This window comes from Drosophila rhopaloa, unplaced genomic scaffold (genome assembly GCF_018152115.1).
Source record: "Drosophila rhopaloa isolate 14029-0021.01 unplaced genomic scaffold, ASM1815211v1 contig_162, whole genome shotgun sequence".
Classification (NCBI taxonomy): domain Eukaryota; kingdom Metazoa; phylum Arthropoda; class Insecta; order Diptera; family Drosophilidae; genus Drosophila; species Drosophila rhopaloa.
Genome location: NW_025335042.1, coordinates 499,247 through 524,063, shown reverse-complemented (window position 1 = coordinate 524,063; position 24,817 = coordinate 499,247). Strand labels below are relative to the sequence as shown.

Sequence of the window (24,817 nt, the reverse complement as noted above, 5' to 3'; positions counted from 1 at the left end):
ACATTTGTGATAAAAGGCTTCAATAGTAGTTTTCAAACATACGTCATTTACACTGTCTTTAGTAAAGCATTTGACTCTGTAAATCACTTAGGTTTTCCAGTTGATCGGCTTAAATGGATTTCAAGTTATCTGAATGGCAGGTCACAAAGGGTCCTTTTTAAAAATTCAATTTCTGAAATTCTCCGTGTTACCTCCGGTGCCCCACAAGGGAGCCATCTGGGTCCGTTACTTTTTACATTATTTATTAACGATCTTCCCTCAATTATAAGTTCACAATGTTAAGTTGTGCCTGCAGTATAAGGACATTTCCTGCCATTTAGACTTGCAATCCGATCTAGATAATTTTCAAAACTGGTGCCAAGATAATTTACTAAATTTAAACACGTCCAAGTGGAAGCTGATGACTTTTTATCGGGTCTTACACATTAAGTGGCAGCTCTTTGGATAGAATAACTCTTGTAAACGATCTTGGCGTTCTTTTGGACCCTAAACTAAAATTTTCAAACCACATTTCGTCCATGGTTAATAAAGCCAGAGGAGTGCTTGGATTTATTAAAAGGTGGTCAAAAGAATTCGATGATCCTTATTTGACTAAAACTTTATTCATTTCGCTAGTCCGTCCGATTCTGGAGTATGGGTCTCCCGTCTGGAGTCTACAATACTGAATACATATTGGTCGTATTGAATCTGTACAAAAAAACTCATTCTTTTTGCTTTACGGCGCCTAAACTGGGATGCAAATCTTAACTTACCTTCTTATTCTAGTAGACTTCTTTTGATTAATTTCCCTCCCTAGCCAATCGTAGAACGATGCTTGGTACTATCTTTATTTATAACCTTATACATGGTGATATTGACTGCCCCGACTTGTTAAGTCGGCTAAACTTTTCTGTGCCAAGTAGATTAACAAGAAATTATATTCCCCTAATTTTAAATCATTGTAGATCTAACTATGCCTTGCATGAGCCTTTCAGAGTATTATGTTCTGACTATAATAGACTTGTTCCTGTAATCTCAAATCTTGACTCTCTGCCGCTCCTAAAACGATTAATACTTGCTTCATTGGCACAAAATTGATCTAACTATTACTTTTTTCCCCGGACCTTTACCTTTATTTTCTTATCTCGCGTCTATCTTATCGCGAATCGTGCCGTACGATACACGGCTGCGCCCCTCGGTCGCTTGGGCGGGTAAGTAAGCCGTGAGACTCCGCGCGAAAAAAAAAAAAAATTACATTCGCCGCAATTTTGTTAGATCACTGACTCAAAGGACGCTCTCATCCGAAAAGTATTCCCAAGTATTGCTCAAAACCATTAAAAATTATCGTTGGTTGAGCGAACGGGCTTTATATATATTGCAGAATCCAAAATCAGAATATTGGTGAATCAGTGGATTCTGTTGCCAGCGAAGATTACCTCCTCCATTACCCAACTAAATTTTCTTCAATTTAAAGATTGATCAGTAATTATAATGCTAGGAAATAGAGACATGGTTGAGTCTCTGTAATGAAACCCGACTTGCGGTGAAGAGATTGATGATCAACATAATTGAAGCTACAATTCTTAAAGGGAACTATAAAGGGAAAAATGTTTTAAAACTAGGCATACCCACGATTCCCACCGACATGCCATTCAACTTGCACCTGTACGACTTTCATCTGCAATGATAATAAATAAGTCAGAATCCCATGTTCTTCACATGATCTATTATATGCAGCCTGCTCCCGGGTTGGAAAACCGTCAGCATTATTCACTTATTTACCAGAGAAAAGAACAAATAATATTGTGTATCAAACAATATTGCAGTAAAATTAAAAAAGTAGGTTTCAAGACTTTGTGGCTGTAAAATAAAAACCAAACTGTGACTTATTTAAATTGTAATTTCAATTATTTCAATAAAACAGAACTATGAGCAGTCAGAAGAACATTTGTTCACTTTCCCATTTCCAAAGCCATTGTACATATATATATATATATATATATATGTGGGATCCGGTAGTGTTGGTGATGAGACCAGAGTTACCAGGAGCGGTCTCACCTACTAGTCTTTGTCTCCCTTCTTTTGAAATATACTGAAAAGGAAGTAATCAACTGCAGAAAATAATGTCTGGCAACTCCTCGCTAAATCAATCGTAGCCAGAATCTCGACTCGATCGGACGCTTTGCATAATTACAGAAGTTTTGTTAAATTTAAGTTACAAGTTGAATGGAATAAACAATATTAATAATTTAAAGCCAGCGTTACAACTTTATGGAAAAGCTAAAATGTTTGTGCGTAGCCAGAGAGACATTAAGGACTGGGAAAGTTTGAAGTTAGCCTTGTCATTGGAGTTCGGAGTGCAGGTATCTACAGCCGAGATTCATCGCAGGTTGGGAAAGCGTCGTCAAAGTAAGGGTGAATCATTGCAGGAGTTTTTATATGCATTAATGGAGATAGCTAAGCCGATACGTTTGGAGGATGAAAGTCTAATTGAGTACTTTGTAGAAGGTATCCCAGACTCAAGATCGAATAAATCCATGCTGTATCAAGCTCGAAATCTGAAAGACTTGAAGTGGCAGATCGAGGCATATCAAAAGGCAAGAAGCACATATAAGCCAGAAAGCAAGCATACTTTTCAGGGCAGTAAGGTTGCCAATGAGTCAGCCAAGGAAAAGACAACAGAGTCGGTTAGAAAGTGTTTCAGATGTGGAGATCCATCTAATATGAAGAGAGATTGTCCAGTGCAAGAGAAATGTTTTAAATGTAATCGGCCAGGACACCGAGCAGCGCAGTGTAAGGCGGAGGTTCAAGTCAAAACAGAAGAAAGAACCAATGTAGTCCAGGCAGAAAAAGTAATCCCAAAACAATCTCATGCACCAGTTGCTTGTAGTTTGGAGGTAAAATCCGTTTTCTGTTCGAATGTCGAATTCAAAGGCCTTGTAGATACAGGAGCAGAACTATGCCTAATGCGTAGGCGTGTATTCTTAAAACTAGGCGTAGGCGTTGGCAGTTTGATGGGCAGGCAAAGAGTTTTGACAGGAATTGGAGAAAGTCAGGTGCTAACTTTCGGCAGCTTCAAAGCGCCAGTGAATATCGATGGCATCGAAATGTGTATCGAGTTCCACGTGATTCCAGACGGGGACATGAAGTTTGATGCAATCTTAGGAACAACTATTTTAGAAAACGTCGACATGATGGTTACGAAGAGAGGAACCGTGTTTTCGAAAAGGGTTCAGTGTACGCCGCCACAGGAGGAACAGATTACAGAAAGTTCCTGTGTGCAACTAATGCAAGAATTTGATAGCCTTTGTATGCTAAGCACCGAAGACAGTAAGCCAGGCTTAGAACTAGATCATTTAAGTAAGGGTGTCGCTGCAGAAGTAGAATTCTTGGTGGAGAATTATAAGCCGAAAAGATATCTCAGTTCGCCAGTGGAGATGAAGATTTTGTTGACAGACGAGTTAGCGGTATTTCAACATCCAAGGCGTTTGGCCTATTGTGACCAAAAGATAGTCGATGACCAGGTGCAGGAATGGCTTAGGGATAAAATAATCAAGCCAAGTACGTCCGAGTTTGCTTCACCAGTTGTTTTGGTGGATAAGAAGAATGGGAAGAAGCGTTTGTGCTGCGATTACCGCAAGCAGAATGAAAAGATAGTCCGAGATAATTTCCCAACAGCACACATGGACTGTGTTATTGAAAAGCTTCAAAGTGGAGAGATTTTTACAACTCTGGACTTGACAAATGGATTCTTTCACGTTCCTGTGTCACCAGAATCTCAAAAGTATTGCTTGAATTGCTTGGGTATATCATAGAAAAGGGCACAATCAAACCAGGGGAGGAGAAACAAGAGCGGTGGCTGATTTTTCGATTCCTCGGGATAAAAAGGGTATCCAAAGGTTTTTAGGTTTGACGTCGTATTTCCGAAGATTCGTAGAAAATAACGTAGTGATTGCTAAGCCATTGCCTGATTTTTTACGCAAGGAATTGAAGTTTGAGTTCAAAGAAAAGCAGTTAGAAGCGTTTGATCAATTAAAAGCAGCGCTAATCAGTGGGCCCGTTCTAAAGCTTTATGACCACTCACTTGAAACAGAAATTCATACCGACGCCTCGAAATTCGGATTCGGAGCCGTATTGCTTCAGCGAGACAGGGAGGATGGTTTGTGGCACCCAATTTTCTAAATGAGTCGGAAGACCAAACCATGCGAGGAAAAGTACCATTCTTATGAACTGGAAGTGCTAGCAGTTATTGGAGCTTTGGTGAAGTGGCGAGTTTACGTTCTTGGGAAAAGATTTAAAATAGTCTCAGACTGCAATGCATTTGCCATGACTATGAAGAAGAAGGAGATTCCGCTTAGGGTTTCACGTTGGGCAATGTACTTGCAAGACTTTGATTATGAAATCGAACATAGGTCAGGTAACAAGATGACGCGTTGAGCAAGGCATATTGTTTTGTTGTGACAGATAGCTTAATACATCGCTTGCGAGAGGCACAGCAAACAGATGATTGGACGAAGGCAGTGAAGAGTGTTGTTGAAACCAAAGAGTGTTTAATTTCCGAGCTAGACGAGGAAAGAGAAAAGTTGCGAGGAAAAGCAAGGCAAAATAGGATATTCAAACAGAAAATAAAAAGGCATTTGACTCTAAAAGAAAGGTAGAAAATAAGTTTGAGGTTGACGATTTAGTAGCTATTGGGATCCGGTAGTGTTGGTGATGAGACCAGAGCTACCAGGAGGGGTCTCACCTACTAGTCTTTGTCTCCCTTCTTTTGAAATATACTGAAAAGGAAGTAATCAAATGCAGAAAATAATGTCTGGCAACTCCTCGCTAAATCAATCGCCGAATCTCGACTCGATCGGACGCTTTGCATAATTACAGAAGTTTTGTTAAATTTAAGTTACAAGTTGAATGGAATAAGCAATATTAATAATTTAAAGCCAGTGTTACAACTTTATGGAAAAGAGGACACTGCATATATTATATATTAAATATCTTTGAAGTCGAAAGTTTTAAGCTTGAAAAAATTCCTTTGAGATAATACATAAATATTCTTAATAATTATTTTATACGATTTTTATATTAGTCGGTAGAGGGTTAGGTATGTTAAGAGAACACAATGATGAAGTTAAATAATAATGACAAGGCGTTTTCCTTAAATGATTAAATGATTAATCTCGTTATAGGGGCATATGATGTGACAGTTGTAAATCGATCTAGAGCCATAAACTATGATCTGTAATTTTAAACCCTACAAGGGAGTGGTGTTAGCACTTATAATCTGTAAGTCCAGGACATTTGAGCCTTACCGAAAAAAATCACTTGAGATTTTTTTCACACTGCACCAAGTGTTCCTGTGGGGGTCAAATGATAACTCTCCCGCTGAGGTAGACGCGGCCTCTGCGTAGGCCACAGATAAAACCAGAATACTTCCTAAGCAGGGTCTTAGAAAATAAAACAAACAGCTTTTAAGCAGAACTCAAATGAAAAGGTTGTTTTATTTAATTCAGTAATACATACACATCCCTTTAATTTTGGTCCTTCGACTACCCTGCAGTTTTCCCCACCAGTGGTAAGAGACTCATAACTTTGTTAAAGGTGTTAATGAGAAAATAGAGGAAAAAATTAAAAAAAAAAACAAAATGATATAAAAGAATATTTTATGTTATAATAAAAATTTATTCAATAATAGTATTTCAACAAAAAAGTCAAAATTTGTTGTAAAAGTGGTCGAAAAGTCTTACCATCTTACCAGGACTTCAAGGACTTCAGCACTACTACGCGCTTGAAGATCTCCCAAGCTTATCATTCGAATATTTAAAAAAATTTGATGAGCTAAAGGCCGAGTGCATCCAAAATCACAAGGTTCTGATTCACATTGGAGTAGTCGAGCATGACTACTTAATTACGAGCAAATTCTTTAATTTTTAATAGAATCAAAGTAAGAATAGACACAGTATTATCTGAAACTGACAAGACCGATGGAAAATTAATGGCAAAAGAGCAGATAGAAAAAAATGTAAACTGCGAAAGCCAGTTAGATCTAGCGATAAAGCAGAAATATTTAAAGTATACTTTTGAGGATATTCAAAATGATAAAGTAAAAACATTTGAAATTAGGATTGGAAACTTAATTTTTATTGGGATAAGCTAGTTGCCTTGAGGCAGGGAAGTACTACAGATATGTAGTGCAAATTTTAAAATGGATGATTTGCCAACGCTGCCAAAAATTCTGGTACCCACATTTTATGGAGATTCCAAAGATTGGGACCTATTTTATAAGTTATTCAATGAACTTATACACTTAAGGGAGGATCTCAGTCCTACCTTAAAATTCAATTAACTTAAATCTTCCTTAAGGGATAAGCCAGGAATATGGTTTGCCACTTATTGTTGGGCTCAGGGGAAAGTTATGAGGCCGCTTGGGAATTCTTAACCAAGCGGTATGAAAATAAAAGAAAAATTTTTTCCGATCAGATTAATCGCCTTCTTGACCTCCAAAATCTTAATGTGGAATCAGTTCGACAATTAAGAATGTTTATCGACACTATCAATGAGTCCATTCACATGATAAAATTAAAGGCACAAATTTCTGACAAGGTTGATATAGTTTTTGTAAATATAATAATAAGAAAATTTAACAAAGATGCTCTGCAACTATATGAGAGCCATGATAAAATAACTAAAGAAATTCAAGCAGTTCGATTAACTCTGTTCAGGATGAAAAACCTGTAAAAAAAAGTGTTTAGTAACAATATAAAAGAATTGCCTACTAACAGTTGTCCTATGTGCAAAAGTACGGGACATTTGATACTTCAGTGACAAAAATTTCAGACTTTAAATCCATCTGAAAGGATGGAAAAAGTAAAAAAGGCACATTTGTATTTTAAGTGCCTTAAACATTCTTTTAATAAGAAATGTCAAAGTGACATTGCATGTTCATTTTATAAGAAAAATCTTCACAGTCATTTATGACAAGTCTAATGAAAAAGTTAATACGTGTATGACGTCGGAACAAGCGGTACGCGTTCAAATTCAAACCTCTGAGGGAGGTTTCGAAAATTTTAGAGCTTTTATCGACTGTGGTTCTCAAAGCACAATAATTTCAGAAGAATCTGCGCAGATTCTGAAATTGCCCAAAAAACAGAGATCAGTGGAGGCTCATAAAGAAACCTTGCACGGAGGAATAAACTCAATTATATTCAAAGGAAATATTGGTTTTTCGGGCTAAAGAACTCCTTAAAGAAGTATTTGAGATAATGTGTGCTAGGTACAGACAAAATAATGCTCAACAAATAATGGGCAATCTGCCTAAGTACATTCTTAAATACTGGAATAGATTACGTAGGTCCTTATTTTGTTAAATGTTCCAAGAATCGTGGACTAAAAACATATAAGGGATACATTGCCGTATTTGTGTGTATGGCCACCAAGGCCATACATCTAGATATGGTAAGTGATTTAACCTCGAATGCATTCCAAGCAGCCCTCAGAAGATTTGTTGCTAGAAGAGGTAAAGTTGCCAATTTCTATTCGGATAACGGAACAAATTTCGTAGGAGCTTTAAGAAAGTTCGATGAAGAGTTAGCTAAAGCTTTTGCCGCTTGAAAAAGATAGAATTGATTGGCATTTTATTTCCCCAGCAGGCAATATTTGAAGCACCATTTGAAACGGGTAATAGGGGAAAATAGTCTGACATACGAAGCGATGTCAACAATTTTTTGTCAAATAAAAGCATGTTTAAATTCAAGACCATTGTATACTTCTGAGAATGAAATGGATCAACATGAAGTGTTAACTCCAGGTCACTTCCTAATTGGTAGACAACCGTTAGAGTTTTTTCAACCAATTGAAAATTAGAAAATTAGTAATTTAGATAGGTGGAAATTAATCCAAACAAGAGAGAACGCTATAGTCGGGTGCCCCGACTATCAGATACCCGTTACTCAGGTAAAGGGAGTGCGAGGGAGATGGAGATAGAAACTTTGATCACGCATAACTTTTTAACGAATGGTCCGATTTGAAAAATTTCTTCAAAATTTCGATAGGTATTGATAAACACAATAAAACTGCATTTTTACTTTTCCGAAATATTTAAATTTTTAAAATCGTATATAAGAGATTGTGGGCGTTAAAGGGGGCGTGGCACCTTGCGCTGCGTAGGAACACCTAGAATCTACATGCAAAATGTCAATCTTCTAGCTTTTATAGTTTCCGAGATCTCAGCGTTCATACGGACAGACAGAGAGACAGACGGACAGACAGACGGACAGACGGACTCGGCTAGTGACCCTGATCAAGAATATATATACTTTATAGGGTCGGAAACGCTTCCTTCTAGCTGTTACATACTTTTGCACGAATACAATATACCCTTTTACTCTACGAGTAACGGGTATAAAAATTAGAAGAGTCTTCTGGGTTTAATGGAAAGAGGTGTATTTGCATACTCTACAACAGAGGAACAAGTGGAGAGGCAAAGTCCAACTATAGAGGAAGGACAAATTTTCTTGTTGAAGGATAAGAACAGTCATCCAGCCAGGTGGCCAATGGGAAAGGTGGAAAAAGTCCATAAGGGCAAAGACGAAAAGGTTAGAGTGGTAAAAGTGAAATTACAAGATGGATTTATCACCAGACCAATAAGTAAAATTTGTCCCCTCGACGGAATAAACTCTGTCGATAAAATGGAATCTAATCCCGAAAAGACAAAACCAAAAAGACAAACAACAGGTACATAAAAGATCTCAAAACTTGGTTTTGTAATTTTTGTCTGCCAATTTTCTAACGCATCAGCCTTAGCTGATTGCCAAGGTAAGCAATAGAGAAGATAAATAAGACTTCGGCAATATATTTAGATCCAATGGGGGACGTTGAAATTGTAGCCTTCTCTTGGAATTTAATAATGTTTTATAATATGGACGTTTACTTCGAAATGCTTAAAAAAGGTAAAGACAAAAATGAGGGAAATTTACGAACGGCTTCATAGTTTTGAGAATCAATGCCTTTTAGTTCTGAGTAACACAGAAAGGCAGATCTCAGACATAGAAGAAAATAATAAACTTTTTATGGCTCAGGGAAAATTAAGAAGTAAATGTGCTCCATTTGGTTTTATGGAATCGCTCTATCACATTTTATTTGGAATAATGGATGAGGACGACAGGATACAAATGGAGGATAATACTTATTAAGCAATCAACTTTTTTATGATATCCAAACAGCTAAGTAACTTTATAGACGAATGCGAAAAAATTCAATATGGAATCATAAACCTATTAATAGACATAAATCATGGCCGACTTAATACAAACATATTAATCAAATTTAATCTAAACAGGTACAGAATTAAAGGAGGCTTACACGTTATTAACGGCTAGAGGTTTAGTTGTGGATTAAAAATTAATAAATTAATTTGGTAGACATGCTTCAGTGCTTTATAAGATTATCCCAGTTCCGGTTAAATTGGACGATCGCATGATCACAGTGCTTGTAGATTCTCAGTACTTAATTTATAATTTTGAGATCGATGCATCACCTTATGTGCTAACGACAATAGTTGTGAGATTAAGCCTGTCAAATCAAATAAGTCATCGAACTGCAGGTATAAATCGATTGTAGAGATTAAGTCATATTGGGTTGAGTTGGCAAAGAAAAGTTGGCTTTTTAAGGTTCAGAACACTTCAAAGGCTGGAGTTCAATGTAGCAACTCAAAAATAGAGATAGTAAAGATTAACCTTAAAAAGAAATAATAATAACGTTAAGGTCAGATTGTACTCGAACTGATGATAAAATATTGGTTGCTCAACACAGTATTCCGCTAGAAGATCAGGGAACGTTAGCTTTGTCATATATTGGAGAAGTCAACGCAATACCAAAGATTATTTGGAACCCGCTCTAAATGCCATTAATTAACCATACGGACGAAATCATTCATTTATCAAAGCAAATTTAAAATATCACAAGCTGGAATTGAGGGAGTTAGACTCTCTTCATTTAACTGGACATTTATCCCTAATTTAAGCAATTGTAATAATAACAATATTAACTGTATATTTCATAAGAAAAATAAAAGTACGAAGGCAGTTACAAGCCATAGCATTACCCAGCGGTATGCTTAATATTTAAATTTGTAGATACAATAAATCAATGATATAAACATGTATTATGTTAAAAAATAAATAAATTCTCTAAAATCTTAAATCACAATAATAGCAATCCGTTGCAAGGTGTAAAATTTTGTATGCAAAATAAAATATATCGAATAAATACAGTCCACTAATTTTGTATTGCAATGTTATTAAAAATAAATATAATAAATTGTAATTAACACATACAACTAATCTTGCCGGCCCTTGCCAGAATGTTCAGACGAACACTATTAAAAATAAAATATAATACTTTATGAGCTCTGTGCATGACTTGTGACAGTTGTAAATCGATCTAGAACCATGAAACTGTGATCTGTAATTTTACGCCCTACAAGGGAGCAGTTTTAGCACTTGTAATTAGTAAGTGCAGGCCATTTGAGCCTAACCAAAATTAATCACTTGAGATGTTTCTCACACTACACCAAGTGTTCCTTTGCGGGGGTCAAATGATAACTCTCCCGCTCAGGCAAACGCGGCATCTGCGTAGGCCACAGATAAGACCAGAATAAGAATTTCATGTAAGTTTCCTAGAAAATTTCATTAGAAAATAAAATCAAGTTTTTAAACAGAACTCAACTGAAAAGGTTAAGAAGAAATTCCATTACGTTTATGAAATATATATTGAACAAAAAAGGAAGGAAACTAAGGCAAGCCGAAGTGTATATACCCTTGCAGTTATGCCTATATTACTAAAAACAATGACGCTATATCGATTTTGAGCCGCATTTTGCCTTCGTTCCTATGGTAGCTATATGATATAGATGCCCGATTTTAATTTAATTAAAGCCGTATTCCATAGTATTTAAATATTTGCAATCCCTAAGTAATGCAAAAAAATTAAAAAAACAAATATATAAATTTTTTCATTTTTCCGATTGTTCCCGGCTTGATCCGACTTATACTTAATTTGCAGGTAGTGCAATAGAAAGAAAACTTTTGGGAAAGTTTCAAGCAGATATCTTTAAAACTGAGAGACTAGTTTGCGTATAAACGGACGGACAGACGGACGGACAGACGGACGGTCAGATGGACGGACAGACGGACGGACGGAAGGGCAGACGAACCTGCTAGATCGATCCTGGTGATGCTGATCTAGAATACATATATAATATATACCTTATTGGGTCGGAACTGTCTCCTTCATTGATTTGCAAACTTTTGACTGCAAGTATAAATACGGCGGTATAATCCAAAAATACGTTATCCGTCAATATTTTTCGGTGTACATTTTTAAATAGCACCATGACTTTAGAAGTTAATGAGTATTTATATATTTGAGTGGAGGTGCTGCTCGCTCTCAGCTTGCTGACACTCCAGTTTAGCAGATGACACCACCGACAATTTTCGAAATAGGCCATCATCTGGGGGCATATTTATTTTGAAATTGGGTAGCTAACTTACGGGTATTTTATAGTCGGGTAACTCGACTTGTTAAGTTACTTTAAGCCTTTGATTTGAATTAATCATTAACAAAATTTCAACGACGGAAACAAGGAAGTTTTGTTCAAGGCCTATCTATCCAAGTGTATTTTACACGGATGCATTTGGCCTTATTTAGACAGTTCATTCAGGCAACGATAAATGCCTCTATTTACGTTTTGTATTGATGTTGAATTGTGTGGTAGGGAGGTCTGTCAACGTTAGAGATTATTAGTGGATGACACTCATTGGGTTCACACGCTGGAGGATGATGTAGTTTCGGGTCACCATCATTGTTCTCAATAGTTATCCCAAAATGCTTTCCATCAAAACCAATTGAATTGTGGCATAAATACAAAAATGACATGGCTAACAATACCATACATCATATCCGTATTAGAACATCGAATCCATTTCTGCAAAACTTACAAAAAACTATCGATACTCATTGAGGACGTCTGCTTAAAAATATCGAAGAGGATATTATCTCAATTAGGTATGCCTAATCGTCCAATGCATGGTGCGCTGAATAAAGGCATGAACAATATAATTGTCATGCAATGAGAGAATCAGTTCGAGTAAATGTTTTAAACTCAGCAACAAAAACATGCTGGCAACACGCTCATGAAAGCTGTTATTAATGGTAGTAGAGGAATTTTCTTTTAGGACGCGACCGGTGGAATTAACCAAACTCTTTTGATTTTATTAATTTTAGCCTTCATTCGCTCACAAAATGAAACTACTCTAGCACGTGCTACATTGTTGGAAGGCGGTCGAACAACTCATCTTCACTCAAGTTACCGTTAAATATGCAAATTAATGAAACTCCAGTATGCACTCACTCAAAGAATTGCTCAAAGGCCAAAGTTTTGCATCACTGCAATCGGGATGAGTGTACTATGGCGCATTAGAAATCTCTGGGGGCCCTAGACTGGAGTCTGCGAAATCTGCGGAATAATTATAATCGTTTTGGTGGTGAAATGATTCTCATAGCAGGTGATTTTCGCCGAACATTGCCAGTCATACCCCGGTCGGCATCAGCTGACGAGCTTAATGCTTGTTGGAAATCATGTGAGTATGAACATGCTTGTTGAATTGCAAAACGACCAGTCCGGAGAAGTATTTTTCAAGAAATTGTTACACTGGATGTATTACATTCGCTCCAAATTTTTGTCAGATAACTGACTCAGAGGACGCTCTCATCTAAAAAGTATTCCCGGGCATTGCTCAAAACCATACAAATTATGATTGGTTGAGCGGATGTGCTACTTTAGCTGCAAAAAAAATATAGATGGCGACGAATTAAATTGCAGAATCCAAAATGTTCTTCAATTAAAAGTCGGATCAGTAAATATAATGTTAGGAAATATTAATCAGCCACATCACGTACAATTCATAAAGGGAAGTATAAAGGGAAAAATGTTTTAATAGCACCCATCTCCCAGTACTTCTACCGATATGCCATTCAACTTCAAAGGCCTGCAGTCGTACAGGTAGACTTGCATTTGCAATGATAATAAACAAGTCTTAAAAACCCATGTTTTTCACATGGGCAATTATATGTAGCAAGCTCCTGATCCAATATATTCCCTTTCGTAACTCCTTGCTGGTTAACTAGAAAAAGTAGAGGATCACTGCAGGACACACTGGGGAATAGGGCTTAGTGTACGTATCTTGGCAGAAGCCTAAGACATGCAAAAGGTTCCAGTTGATTTAGGAAGTCTATATTGTGATGAAGCGTTAAACGAAATACTAAACATTTAATTGAGTGCTTTTGTTATAAGATTCCAAAACTCATGGTAGAAGAGGGAGAAAAAAGTTTGGTCGCAAATTTTCATAGCTACAATTGGGTACGATTTAATTAAAACCGAAACAGTGATAACGAACTTTCTTTAGACAAAGTTGAAAGTTGAGACAGAAAATAGTGGTGCAGGTGGTAAATCTAAAACTATAAATATATTTATAAATAGGGCAGGTTGGCATCAAGGGTTAGGACTCAAACGTCAGGATAGATCGTGGTTCATTTTAAAAGATGTGGAGGGCAGTATTTCTTAGCAGATAATTTTGCAGCTCAAAATTGTTCAACCTTTAAATCATCAACTTGGAGGTTGCTACGGATATAAGCAGTAATATCCAGTAAAAAGAGGTTTGGTATTCCTCATGCGACCTTTTATTGGTACTCCAAATTAGTATCTGCATTACCTTTATCTTATCTTCTTATAAAAGATGCATGTTACTGTTATCATGTATAACCATATTCGTCTTGAGGATAAGAGCCCCAACGTGTTAGATTTGTTTAACTTTGCTGTGTAGATCAACCAAAAATTATATATCCTAATATTAAAAATCATTGTAAAAATAACTGAGATTCTAGTTTTTTTCTTTTGATAATCTTAAATTGGTAGTCAATACATAGCGTAAAATTAAATATTAGTTTTTCCCCGGACTTTTATCTCAATGTTCACATATTGCTTATCGCTTCTCCCAAATAGTGCAAATAGTGACCAGTGAACAATACACATATTTATAAAAATTGGTTTTTATAGATCATTTTGATTGCCTAAAATTTTTTCAAACTATTATTGGTCCCTCACTTTTACATAGAGCTAATAATGTGCTATTATATAATTGATTACTTTAAGATAATTTATTAATCTTGTGGCCAATACAAGTCGATGCATTGACAAAAAACTAAAAAATTAAATTTTTAATTTGAGACTCGATTTTATTTCAAGCTCTTCTAATCAGAAGCATCTACCTTTTTATTGATGTGATTTTAAGCAGCTGTCTGAAAAGGATATAAAAGTGCTTCGCTCTGAAGGGTATATGTTTTTTGTAATACGCATGCTTTTCGATATTTACCAGTGTTGGCGCACTCATATACATTGTTAGTGGAATAACCCACATTCAAAATGTGAAATATGAGAGCCTTTTAAAGTAAATAAATAACTAAGAGTTCATTATTTCTTGATTCCATAAGTCTTTCTTCTTTTTATATTTATACCTTATCGTCATCAGCAATCGCAGAAATTTCTTCCCATAAATTTTTCATAAGTTTTTTATAGTCATCCAATCGAGCAGTGCTGCAATCACCCTTTCCTTCAACCACACAAGCTCTTACTGCCATGCACAGAAAGTCATTTTGGTCCAAAAATCCATTGTTGTCAATATCTAAAAATAAATTAAAAATTCAAAGCACTTTATTCTTCTGATTTCCGTAAGGTTTCTGTATATTTGTTTTAAGTTCGAAAAATATAGCAAATATTTTTTTCCCTTATAATATAATTATGCTTAAATTGATTCAAATCGAAGTCTCAAAGTAACTTAACAAATCTAGTGACCCCACTATAAAATACCGGTAAGTCCGCCCGTCCATCCATCTCTCCGTCCGTGCGTCTGTCTGACCGTCGGTCCGCCATCTCTCAGTTTTAAAGATATCTGCTTGAAACTTTCCCAAAAGTTGCCCTTCTATTGCACTACCTGCAAGTATAAGTATAAGTCGGATCGAGCCGGGAACAATCGGAAAAATGAAATATTTTTGTTGTTTTAAATTTTTTTGTATTCCTTGGGATTTAAAAATATTTAAATACTAAGGAATACAGTTTTAATTAAATTAAAATCGGAAATCTATATCATATAGCTGCCATAGGAACGATGGCAAAATTAGGCGCAAAATCGATATAGCGTCATATAAACTTTCCTTCCTTTTTTGTTCGATGTATGTATATCTCATAAGCGTATTGGAATTTCTTCTTATACAAACTTAAAATTTCGTCATCCGATCTAACAAAATAAAATTTCAAAAATCAGTTAGAAAAATCAGCCCCCACACAACATTTGTATATACATGTCAATACTCATTCCTTCCAACCTACTAGATACTAGAAGTTTTTCAAGATTAAATTTCATTAGTATCAATATTTATTCCTCGTTTTTTTGGTAAAGAAATTACGATCTTAATGATCTTAATCGTTAAGAGACCTTAATTTTAATTTAGATAATTTGCGTATATACTTTTTTCATATGCCCCTATAACGAGATTAAGAGAATCATTTAAGGAAAAGGCCTTGTCATTATTATTTAACTTCATCATTGTGTTCTCTTAACCCTACCCTCTACCGACTAATATAAAAATCGTATATAATAATTATTAAGAATATTTATGTATTATATCAAAGGAATTTTCTCAAGCTTAAAAATTTCGACTTTAAAGATATTTAAAATATATTATATATAGTGACATATGCATAGCAACACAAACCTATATGTACATGTCTACTCACCCACACATACATACACACGTACACATTACTTTAAGACACCCTCAGAGAAATCGAAACCTAATTGTCAACAAACCAATGGAAAATTTCCATGTTATTAAAAACTCCAGACTAATAGACTAAACAAATTGAATGAGCCGGTGATCTGACTATCGCTCCTTTCCCACGACTCAGGATACTCAGATTTCGGGACCGAAATCATAAACAAGATGAGAACAAAGTACAATTATGAAAGACACTCAATAAACACTAAAGCCACTCATTAAAAAGCTCCAAAGCTCAGAACCGAAGTTTGATCGTAGATAAAGTAGGAGTTAGAGAGCGAGTTCAGTTTGAGACTTGTAATTATCAGGTCGGTGTTCTTCCAAATAGAAAACAAAATTGTATCGGTTTATTTAAAATTAAATAAAGTTTTTTTTTTATATCAAACTTACGGTACGAATATTTAATTATATATATATGTACAATGCATTTCGTATTGATGTGCACATTAATAAATAAAAAGAAAAAAATCCTAAGTTTATATAGCCCTGCAGCTGTTACAAAAATTAAATATATCATAAAACGACTATATAGTATTTCAATTACTATGCGTAATTATTTAAAAACTAGCTAGACGTTGTTCTGGCGAAATAATCACACTTACATGTTTCAAAAAAGATTGTCAATGTTGTAGATGGTGGTTGCTCCGCTTGTTGCAGTGCGATTTCTGTCGTGAACTACACTCTTTGCCCATTTTCTAAATGTAAGGCCAATTCATGGATGGCAAATCAGAAAATTCGCTGATATAACGACCCTATTGATACTGAGTAATTTCGTCGTGAGAATACATACATTTGGATTTTATGGATTTCTTGGAATGACAGGATTCGACATTTATATGCGCCTTGAATGTTTTCGAAAGTAATGGTGAATACGGAACGATATACCGACGATCCAACTTCAATCTCTTATCGATTTACTTCGATAATTGTTGATCTTCCATTATGCGCGGTCGATCGCCGACGATATGGCGGATAACCATAATTTACGGTAATTGTTTTTTCTACGAATGCACATGGATTACGCTTCGAACATTTTCTGTCTATCATACATGGAGAATTCTTATTTTATACTCCGCAGTGACCATGAATCAAACGACCTTATGCAAGCACGGATCTTACTCCTTATCGGGAATTTCCGCTGATATCACATCATCAATTTTATGGTTCTAATTTTCTCGCGTAGCCAAATTAGAATATGCCCGTATGGCAATCCACGCTTCTGCCACTCCACCGAGATGATTTAAGCGCAGAGTATTTGAGAGTAGAGTTGTAGAGCAGGACCTTGTAGTCCAGCAAGGGCGATCGAAAGCATAATATCCAGTGGAAGCTGGTGGCTTTTAGTTTTAAATGAAGTTTCTTGCATTCGTTGTGTCTTCTCCAGGTTAGTCGTCTGTCGAGGTGGGCGCCAAGATAGGTTACTTCGTTGATTTGGGGAATCGACATACTATTCAATGATAGTGAAGTGCATGTTTGCCTGTTGAGAGTAGTATGTTTACATTTTTGTTAATTTGTTTTAATACGCCAATCAGAAAGCCTCCTCTCAAGTACGATGAGGTGATTGGCTATTTGTGCTGTTGCTCGACTTGGGCTCCTCGAGTGACTTGGGAATGCAGTGTCGTCAGCGAGCGTAGATGTTGTTAGCTGCTCGTTTGTAGGAATATCCGCTGTATATATGTTAGGACGAACAGAGTAGGCCCAAGTGCGCTTCCTTAATGTAGTCGTCAGATGTTGTTGTGTTGCACCTTACTACGAAGACTTTGTTGTACAGATACGAATCAAGTAGTTTATGAGTGTATGTAGGCAAGTGTGTTTTGATTTTATGCATGAGGCCATCGAGCCAGACTCGATCGAAAGCTTGAGATACATCGAGGAATATTGCGCTGCAATACTCCCAATTCTCAAAGGCAGTGCGGATTTCTGATGTTATTCTGTTAACTTGTTCGATTGTACCATGTCTTTGACGAAAGCCAAATTGATGTGCCGGGATAATTTTGTGTGCTTCCAGATATGGTATTATGCGTGTAAGAAGACATTTTTCGAACAATTTAGACACACACGATAGTAAACTTATTGGTGTGTAGGATGAAGGAATTGTGTGGTCTTTTCCGGGCTTCGGTATCATTATGATTTTTTCCATTTGCTCGAATAGTAGCCGAGACGTATGATCCCATTAAAGAATTTACAAATAGCCTCAATAGCAGAGTTTGGAAGTTTAAATATCATTTTTGGTGTTATTAGGTCACTGCCCGGAGCCTTTTTCGTTTTCAGATCCCTGATCACTTTCGCCATCTAACTTTTGACCGGCTATGACCACACCTGATTTGCTCAAGAATGGAGCACCCCTTATCCGCTTTTTTTGGGATCTTTAGGAATAATTCGTCAATACACGAAAACAAGGTCCATCCTTGTGTAGCGTGTTCAACAAACTATAAAAAAAAAAAAAAGCAGAGTTCGGCTGGAAAACGCTTCGGAGATGTGAACCAAAAGTTTCTGCTCTACCTTCGTCGCTGCGGGCCCAGCTACCTGATGAGTTTCTTATCGGAGTGACTGTTTCGTTTGAAGAGCTCAGATTTGGGTGAGCCCTCCACAGAGGATCTTTTGTACTGGTTGGCGAATGTACCACAGTTGTACCGCATTTTCAACGTCTTTCTTCAGGGCTCGGTTTAGTGTGCGAGTTGCTTCCTTAAGACGTTGTTTTGAATATGGCGATCTGTTGGTTTCCCAAGCACGTCGCAGGCGTTTTTTTTCAGTACACGCTGTTCCAATTGCATATTAGTTTTGGAATGGTTGATTTGCACGTCCTTCGATTTTGGTGTGAAATAGTGGCTGCTGCCACAAGTACATCTTCAAGAGCATCAGTGGATCTTTCGATATCCGCTTCGATGTTGAGATGTGGGGTTAGTTCGATGTGGGAACTTAAATACATTTTATATTTTAACCAGTTTGTTCTGTGCAATGTCAGTCTCTGGGGGTGATCTGTAATTTCTGGGCTTTAAAGAAGAGTTATTAGCACTGGCGAATAGCCAGATGAAAGTTCCGAAAGCGCTTTGGCGCTTATTTTATTGCCTAGAATGTTTTTTGACACCGCAAAATCTATTAAGTCTGGGATCTTTCTGGGGTTTGATGGCCAGTATGTGGGGCAATCTGAAGAAACATAGTCAAGTTTTTCGCTCAGTTTTATAATTGCATTATATAATGGCCTTCCTTTGGGAGTCACTAGTCGTGATCCCCAGTGGGTATGTTTGGCATTATAATCTCCTGCTGCTATGAAGCGATATCCAAGTAAGTTGTAAAAATCCATGAATTGTCCTTCAGTAATTGTAAAGCGAGGCGGGCAGTAGACAGCGGCTATGGAAAGGGGTCCGCTATCTGACTGTAATTTGATAGACGTGGCCTGCAAGTAATTAGTTGCAAACCATTCGTGAAAGTGGTGTTTGATGCGTTCCCTGATTAAGTTGCCGGTTCCGCCGTGGGCTTTACCATCTGGATGATCTGTAGCATCTTATTCGGAAATTGCATTTGTTTGTGAGGTGCGTCTCTATCAGTAGCATAATGTCGATATGATTTTCATTCAGGAACTGTGTTATTTCATATTTCATATCCACGTGGTTATTCGTAGATTTGTCATCAATTATTTGGACTGCTTCGCTGCAAGCAACTGTAACACTATGCTCTGGTTTTGAGCGAGTGTTTACATGGTCGTTTTCATGGTCGTTTCCATCATAGCTTCCAGGGGGCTTAAATGACAGTCGTGGGACCTGCTGAACGTTGCCTAGATGAGACTAAAGTGTTTTTTGAGTAAGTGCAAACGTTTTGAGTGTTTTGGTAGCTAGTTGTTACTCGTCGCATGCGGTCTTTCAACAGTCTAACTACACAGACTGAACGAAGTTTGTACGTTGGACTGGGCCGCTCCCTTTGTGTGGCGCTTCCACTTTAGTTCTTCGGTGCAGGTTATAGATGGGGTGCACTCCATTTTTCTTCAACACTCTGCTTTCTGGCTCCAGCTCTACTTTGAAGAGTGGTTGCGGATTTTTGTTACTGTTAATGATCTCACTAACGTTCTTTGCAAAAAATCATTTTCTTTGAGGGCATAGATAACTTCACAGCTCGGAAATGTTCTTCGGATTTGCTCTGAGGTTTGGTTTCGTGAATATTCCCTTTATTGATCGGAACAACATGAATATTTCCGTCACCGACCAGCGTAACAATTTGGTTTACCAGGCCGTTCGAGTTTTTCTCCCGAATGTAAATTCGTGGGGCTTTGGTTTCGGTTGGATCTCTTTACACAGTTCTGGTTGAGTTTCAGCTAGGAGGGCAAATCTGTTGTTATTGGTTCTCCCGGGTAACTCGTTGTCTCTTGGGACTCGGTTTATTTTTGGCTTATTATTGGCTTATTATTGTTTTGCGGGCTAAGCTTGCTCTTAATTTGGATGTAGCGATCCATGCCGGTCTGTATGCATCGCAGTCGATTCCGCGGTAAGAGCCGTTGCTGTCGAAGTTGTTGGTTTTGCTGCCGTTGCTGTATTTTTTGCTGTTACTTTTTTTTACCGCTGCATGTTGCTGATGCGCCAAGGGTCGATTCTGATGGTGGGGGGTCTTACATTGTGAACTCCACGCCGTTGAAGTGGGAGTAACAGTGAGTAGGGAGGGTGACAACGATCGTCCTCCTTGGGTATCGACTGACAGTAAAGCCGAGGGGCTTTTTGTAGACGTTTTTTGCACTTCGCTATCGGCTTACCGAGCTTATGCGCTCTTTATTTGGTTCGTCGGTCATTAAACTTTTAGCGTGGCACTATCATAAAAAACTTTGCAATTGATTTAATCGTACCACAGATTTTTTTTTTTTTTTTAGAATATTTTTGCCTGTTTTGTAACACACCAATTGAGTTTTTATACCCTTGCAGAGGCTATTATAATTATAATTTCAGTCAAAAGTTTGCAACGCAGTGAAGAAGACATTTCCGACTCTATAAAGTATATATATTCTTAATCAGCATCACCAGGAGAGTCGATCTAGCCATGTCCGTCTGTCCGTCTGTCCGTCCGTCCGTTTCCTCGCAAACTATCTGCTTAAAACTTTCTCAAAAGTTGTCTTTCTGTTGCAGGTAGTATATAAGTCGGAACAAGCCGGATCGGGCGACTATATCATATAGCTGCAATATAACTGATTGATCGGAAATGCCATAACTTTGTTAGGAAGTTGGGATTTTTAATGGGTCTTATTTTTGGCCAATCAATCCGACCCACCAAATTTCATAAGGATCGGCCGACTATATCCTATTGCTGCCATATAACTGAACGATTTTAAATGCCATAACTTTGGTGTTTGTAATGTTAGGAAGTTGGGATTTTTTATGAGTATTAAGATATGAATAATTTTGGAGAATATAATTATCATCATCAACATCATATGAATAATTTTGAAGAATATAATTTACAAAATATTCTGCAAGGGTATATCAACTTCGGCTCCGCCCGAACTTAGCTTTTCTTTCTTGTTTAAATTTGATTTTTTTTCCACAGTCTTCAACTTTTACCGGATCTCGCGCCAAGCACGTCCGCTCTCTTTTAACGTGATAAATAAATCTGCTGTTCCATAATGACGATATATTCATGCATATGTCGCGGACTTCCAACGTACGTTGCAGGTAAAATCGGCATTCGGTCATTACAAAGAGGGATATACTGCAGAATAAAGTTTTTCTTGATTTAGACTAGTTAAGAACAGTCGCTTGTAGGGTTGCCCGTTTACCTATTTAGTTGCTAGATCTAACAACTTCTTACAAAATTTGCAGCTTTTTTTCGATTTGCTATTAGCAACAAATCTAACAACTTTATTAAAAAACTAGATATTTTTTTTTATTTTTCTTCATCATTTGGAATTTATTTATACCTTTTCCAATTTCCTGAACCAATTACGATTAAAAGTGGTTTACAAAGATTTCGTAACTAGTTTTTAACTCAGTCACTCTTGTGCTGTGTTGTGTCGGCTAAGATATAATTAAGTTATATATAATATGATAATATTCTGAAATCATGTTTCTTTTAATTTTATTTTGTATTTTTAGTTTCATATTTTTATTTTTAATTTTTTTTTCTGTAAATATAAATATATATCATATAATCATATTCATTAAGAAAAAGAAAACTAGTTATTAATTTGTATTTGAAATATCTTTTTTTTTCTTTTCTTTAAATATATCCATACTTAGGTTAAAAGTTAAATGTTATTGATCTACATTTTTTTTTTGGTTATTTTCAAAGAATTTTTAGCAATTTTCAACCCTTTTTTTTCAAAATCTAGCAATTGGCAGCACTAGTCGCTTGACGTACATATCGACAGTAAATTGATGAAATAGGCGTCGATACTCTACCTAGTTCTTAGTTTTTTGCAAATTCCCCCATTTGCATAAACATTTCCTGATTTTTGTTGCTTAAAAACCTTCTTGAAGAAGGTAACAAAAAAAATATTAAAATCGGTTTAACCATTCTCAAGTGATAAGCATTGGAACGCTAACTCACTTTTCCGAAAAATTTTTCGATCGTTTCCATGGCAATATAATATACATGAAACTTGTTGAAGAACAACAAACTAATTATTTTTTTCGTTTATTGTTTTGAGCTCAATGATGTAATTATACAACCTGTTATAAAAAGAAGAAATTTGGAAAAGTTTTATACAGTTAGCATTCAAATGAGAGACTAGTTTGCGAAGAAAGAGACATGAATCTTCTAGCTTTGGGTGTGATTCATTTGCAATGTTTATATTTTAACTGGAACCATCTGCAAATTCATAGAACGAAGAAGTCTCCTATGGCACTACAGGTGCCTTAAGATGCAAGGCTACCACGGACAGAGGCAAGTACTGCATCAGATCCGGTAAGCTAGGGACGAAGTCCGCCACATTCTCAAATGTGCCGACGTGCCACATCTGCGAAGCTTCTGGAAAGGAAGACCAAGCACCCCAATCACATTTCACTAAACAGCGCGACCAAAGCTTCAAAGGATAGATTCTTAGGGAACCATATAAGATCGAAACCAGCAGCAATTGGACATCGGACCGATCCAGGGCGGACTCGTCCGTGCAAAAAAAAGGAGGTTAAATAGCCACATGGAGGGTCATCATCCTATAGACCATTCTGCTTATTGGACACAATTGGCAAAGTCTTTGAGATCGTTTTAATAGAGCGCGTTTTCCAAATTGGCTTCAAAAACCTCTGCAGGCGCCAGGTAGAAGAAGCTTTATTGTCTGGTGGTAAGAACGCACCGGTAACTTGGCCGACTGGGGTCGAACCGAGGTTATGAAAGCTTTCAATATGCCCGGCTACTTGAGCAAGAGGATACTCATTCTTTGTTTTCCAGGTCGTAAAGGGTCCCAGCCGGAGTCCCGCAGTGCTGCATTCTGTGGCCACTGGTATAAAACACCATGTACATCGTCAGCAAAACAAATCGTGGGAACAGGGCAGATTGGCGGAACGACGGTGGCATTGCAACGCGATCTAGTACCTGGGATTCATCCTGGAAACTCGACTATTTTTCAAAAAGCAAATGAAATACCTTTTTAAAACGGCTAGTGCCAGAGAGCTACAAAGACAAAGCAAATAGAGCTGCTTACGAGCGTCGTCACTTTTAAGGCCTCCTAGAAAGTCTTTGCTCGACAATGGACGATCTGGGTGCCAGGCGATGACTATATATGAAGATGTATGGATTAAATGGAAATGCTGGCGCCAACAGATACCTGACATCGAGGAGATGTGCATCCCGAGATGCTATATGTCCGAATCGCGGTCAGAGATGCACACCTTTGTAGACGCCAGAGAAAACGAGTTTGCCGTGAGCTTTACCGTCTGGATGATCTGTGCAGTAAAAGGTGTAGCCTCTTATTTGGAAATTATATTTGTTTGTGAGGTGCGTCTCTATCAGTGGCATAATGACGATATGATTTTCATTCAGGAACTGTGTTATTTCATGTTTGTGCCGGGAAACGCCATTGGCGTTCCACATGGTTATTCGTAGATTTGCCATCAATTATTTGGACTGCTTAGCTGCAAGCAACTGTAGCACTTTGCTCTGGTTTTGAGCGAGTGTTTGCATGGTCGTTTTCATGAAGGACATAAATTCCATCATACTTTGTTGCATAGTAACCATTATAGCTTCCAGTGGGCTTTATGACAGTCGTGGGACGTTGCCTAGATAAGACTAAAGTGGGTTTTCCGTTCCTGATCGAAGGGCATCGGCGTATGAGAATCCATTCTGGGTATTTAGCAGCTGACCAAATGAGAATCTTGCAGCCGCCCCGAAAAATACTTCCGGCGTCGTTTTTGAGTAAGTGCAAACGTTTTGAGTGTTTTGGTGGCGAGTTGTTGTCACTCGTCCCACGCGGTCTTTCAACAGTCAAACTACACAGACTCATCGAAGTGTGCAGTATGTCCTGGTGTGTCCATACTCCTTACAGTTTGTACGTTGGACTGGGCCGCTCTCTTTGTGTGGCGCTTCCACTTTAGTTCTTCGGTGCAGGTTATAGATGGGGTGCACTCCATTTTTCTTCAATACTCTGCTTTCTGGCTCCAGCTCTACTTTGAAGAGTGGTTGCGGATTTTTGTTACTGTTTATGATGTTACTAACGATCTTTGCAAAATACCATTTTCTTTGCGGGCATCGATAACTTCATTGGGGTTACGTCAGGCTCGATTCCTTTTAGTACAACTCGCAAGCCCTTCCTGCTTTTTAGTTGGTGCGTCTCGTAGTTTTTCTCAGCTTCCTCCAGGTATTTAGACACAGCTCGGAAATGTTCTTCGGATTTGGTCTGAAGTTTGGTTTCGTGAATATTTTACCTTTAGTGACCGGAACAACATCAAAATTTCGAGCTTTTCTCCCTAATGTAAATTGGTGGGGGCTTTGGTTACGGTTGGGTCTCTTAACCCAGTTCTGGTTAAGTTTCAGCTAGGAGGGC

At 37.3% G+C, this 24,817-nt stretch overlaps 1 protein-coding gene across 2 annotated transcripts in view; it reads right to left on the bottom strand.

Moving 5' to 3' along the window:
- Window positions 1-24,817, bottom strand: part of LOC108041577 (sarcoplasmic calcium-binding protein, beta chain) — a 173,360-nt gene that overhangs the window by 72,500 nt on the left and 76,043 nt on the right. For both annotated transcript variants that reach the window (XM_044457515.1, XM_044457516.1), the window contains exon 3: window positions 14,545-14,711. In XM_044457515.1, coding sequence (XP_044313450.1) covers window positions 14,545-14,711 — 167 coding nt within the window. The remainder of the gene's footprint in view (window positions 1-14,544; window positions 14,712-24,817) is intronic.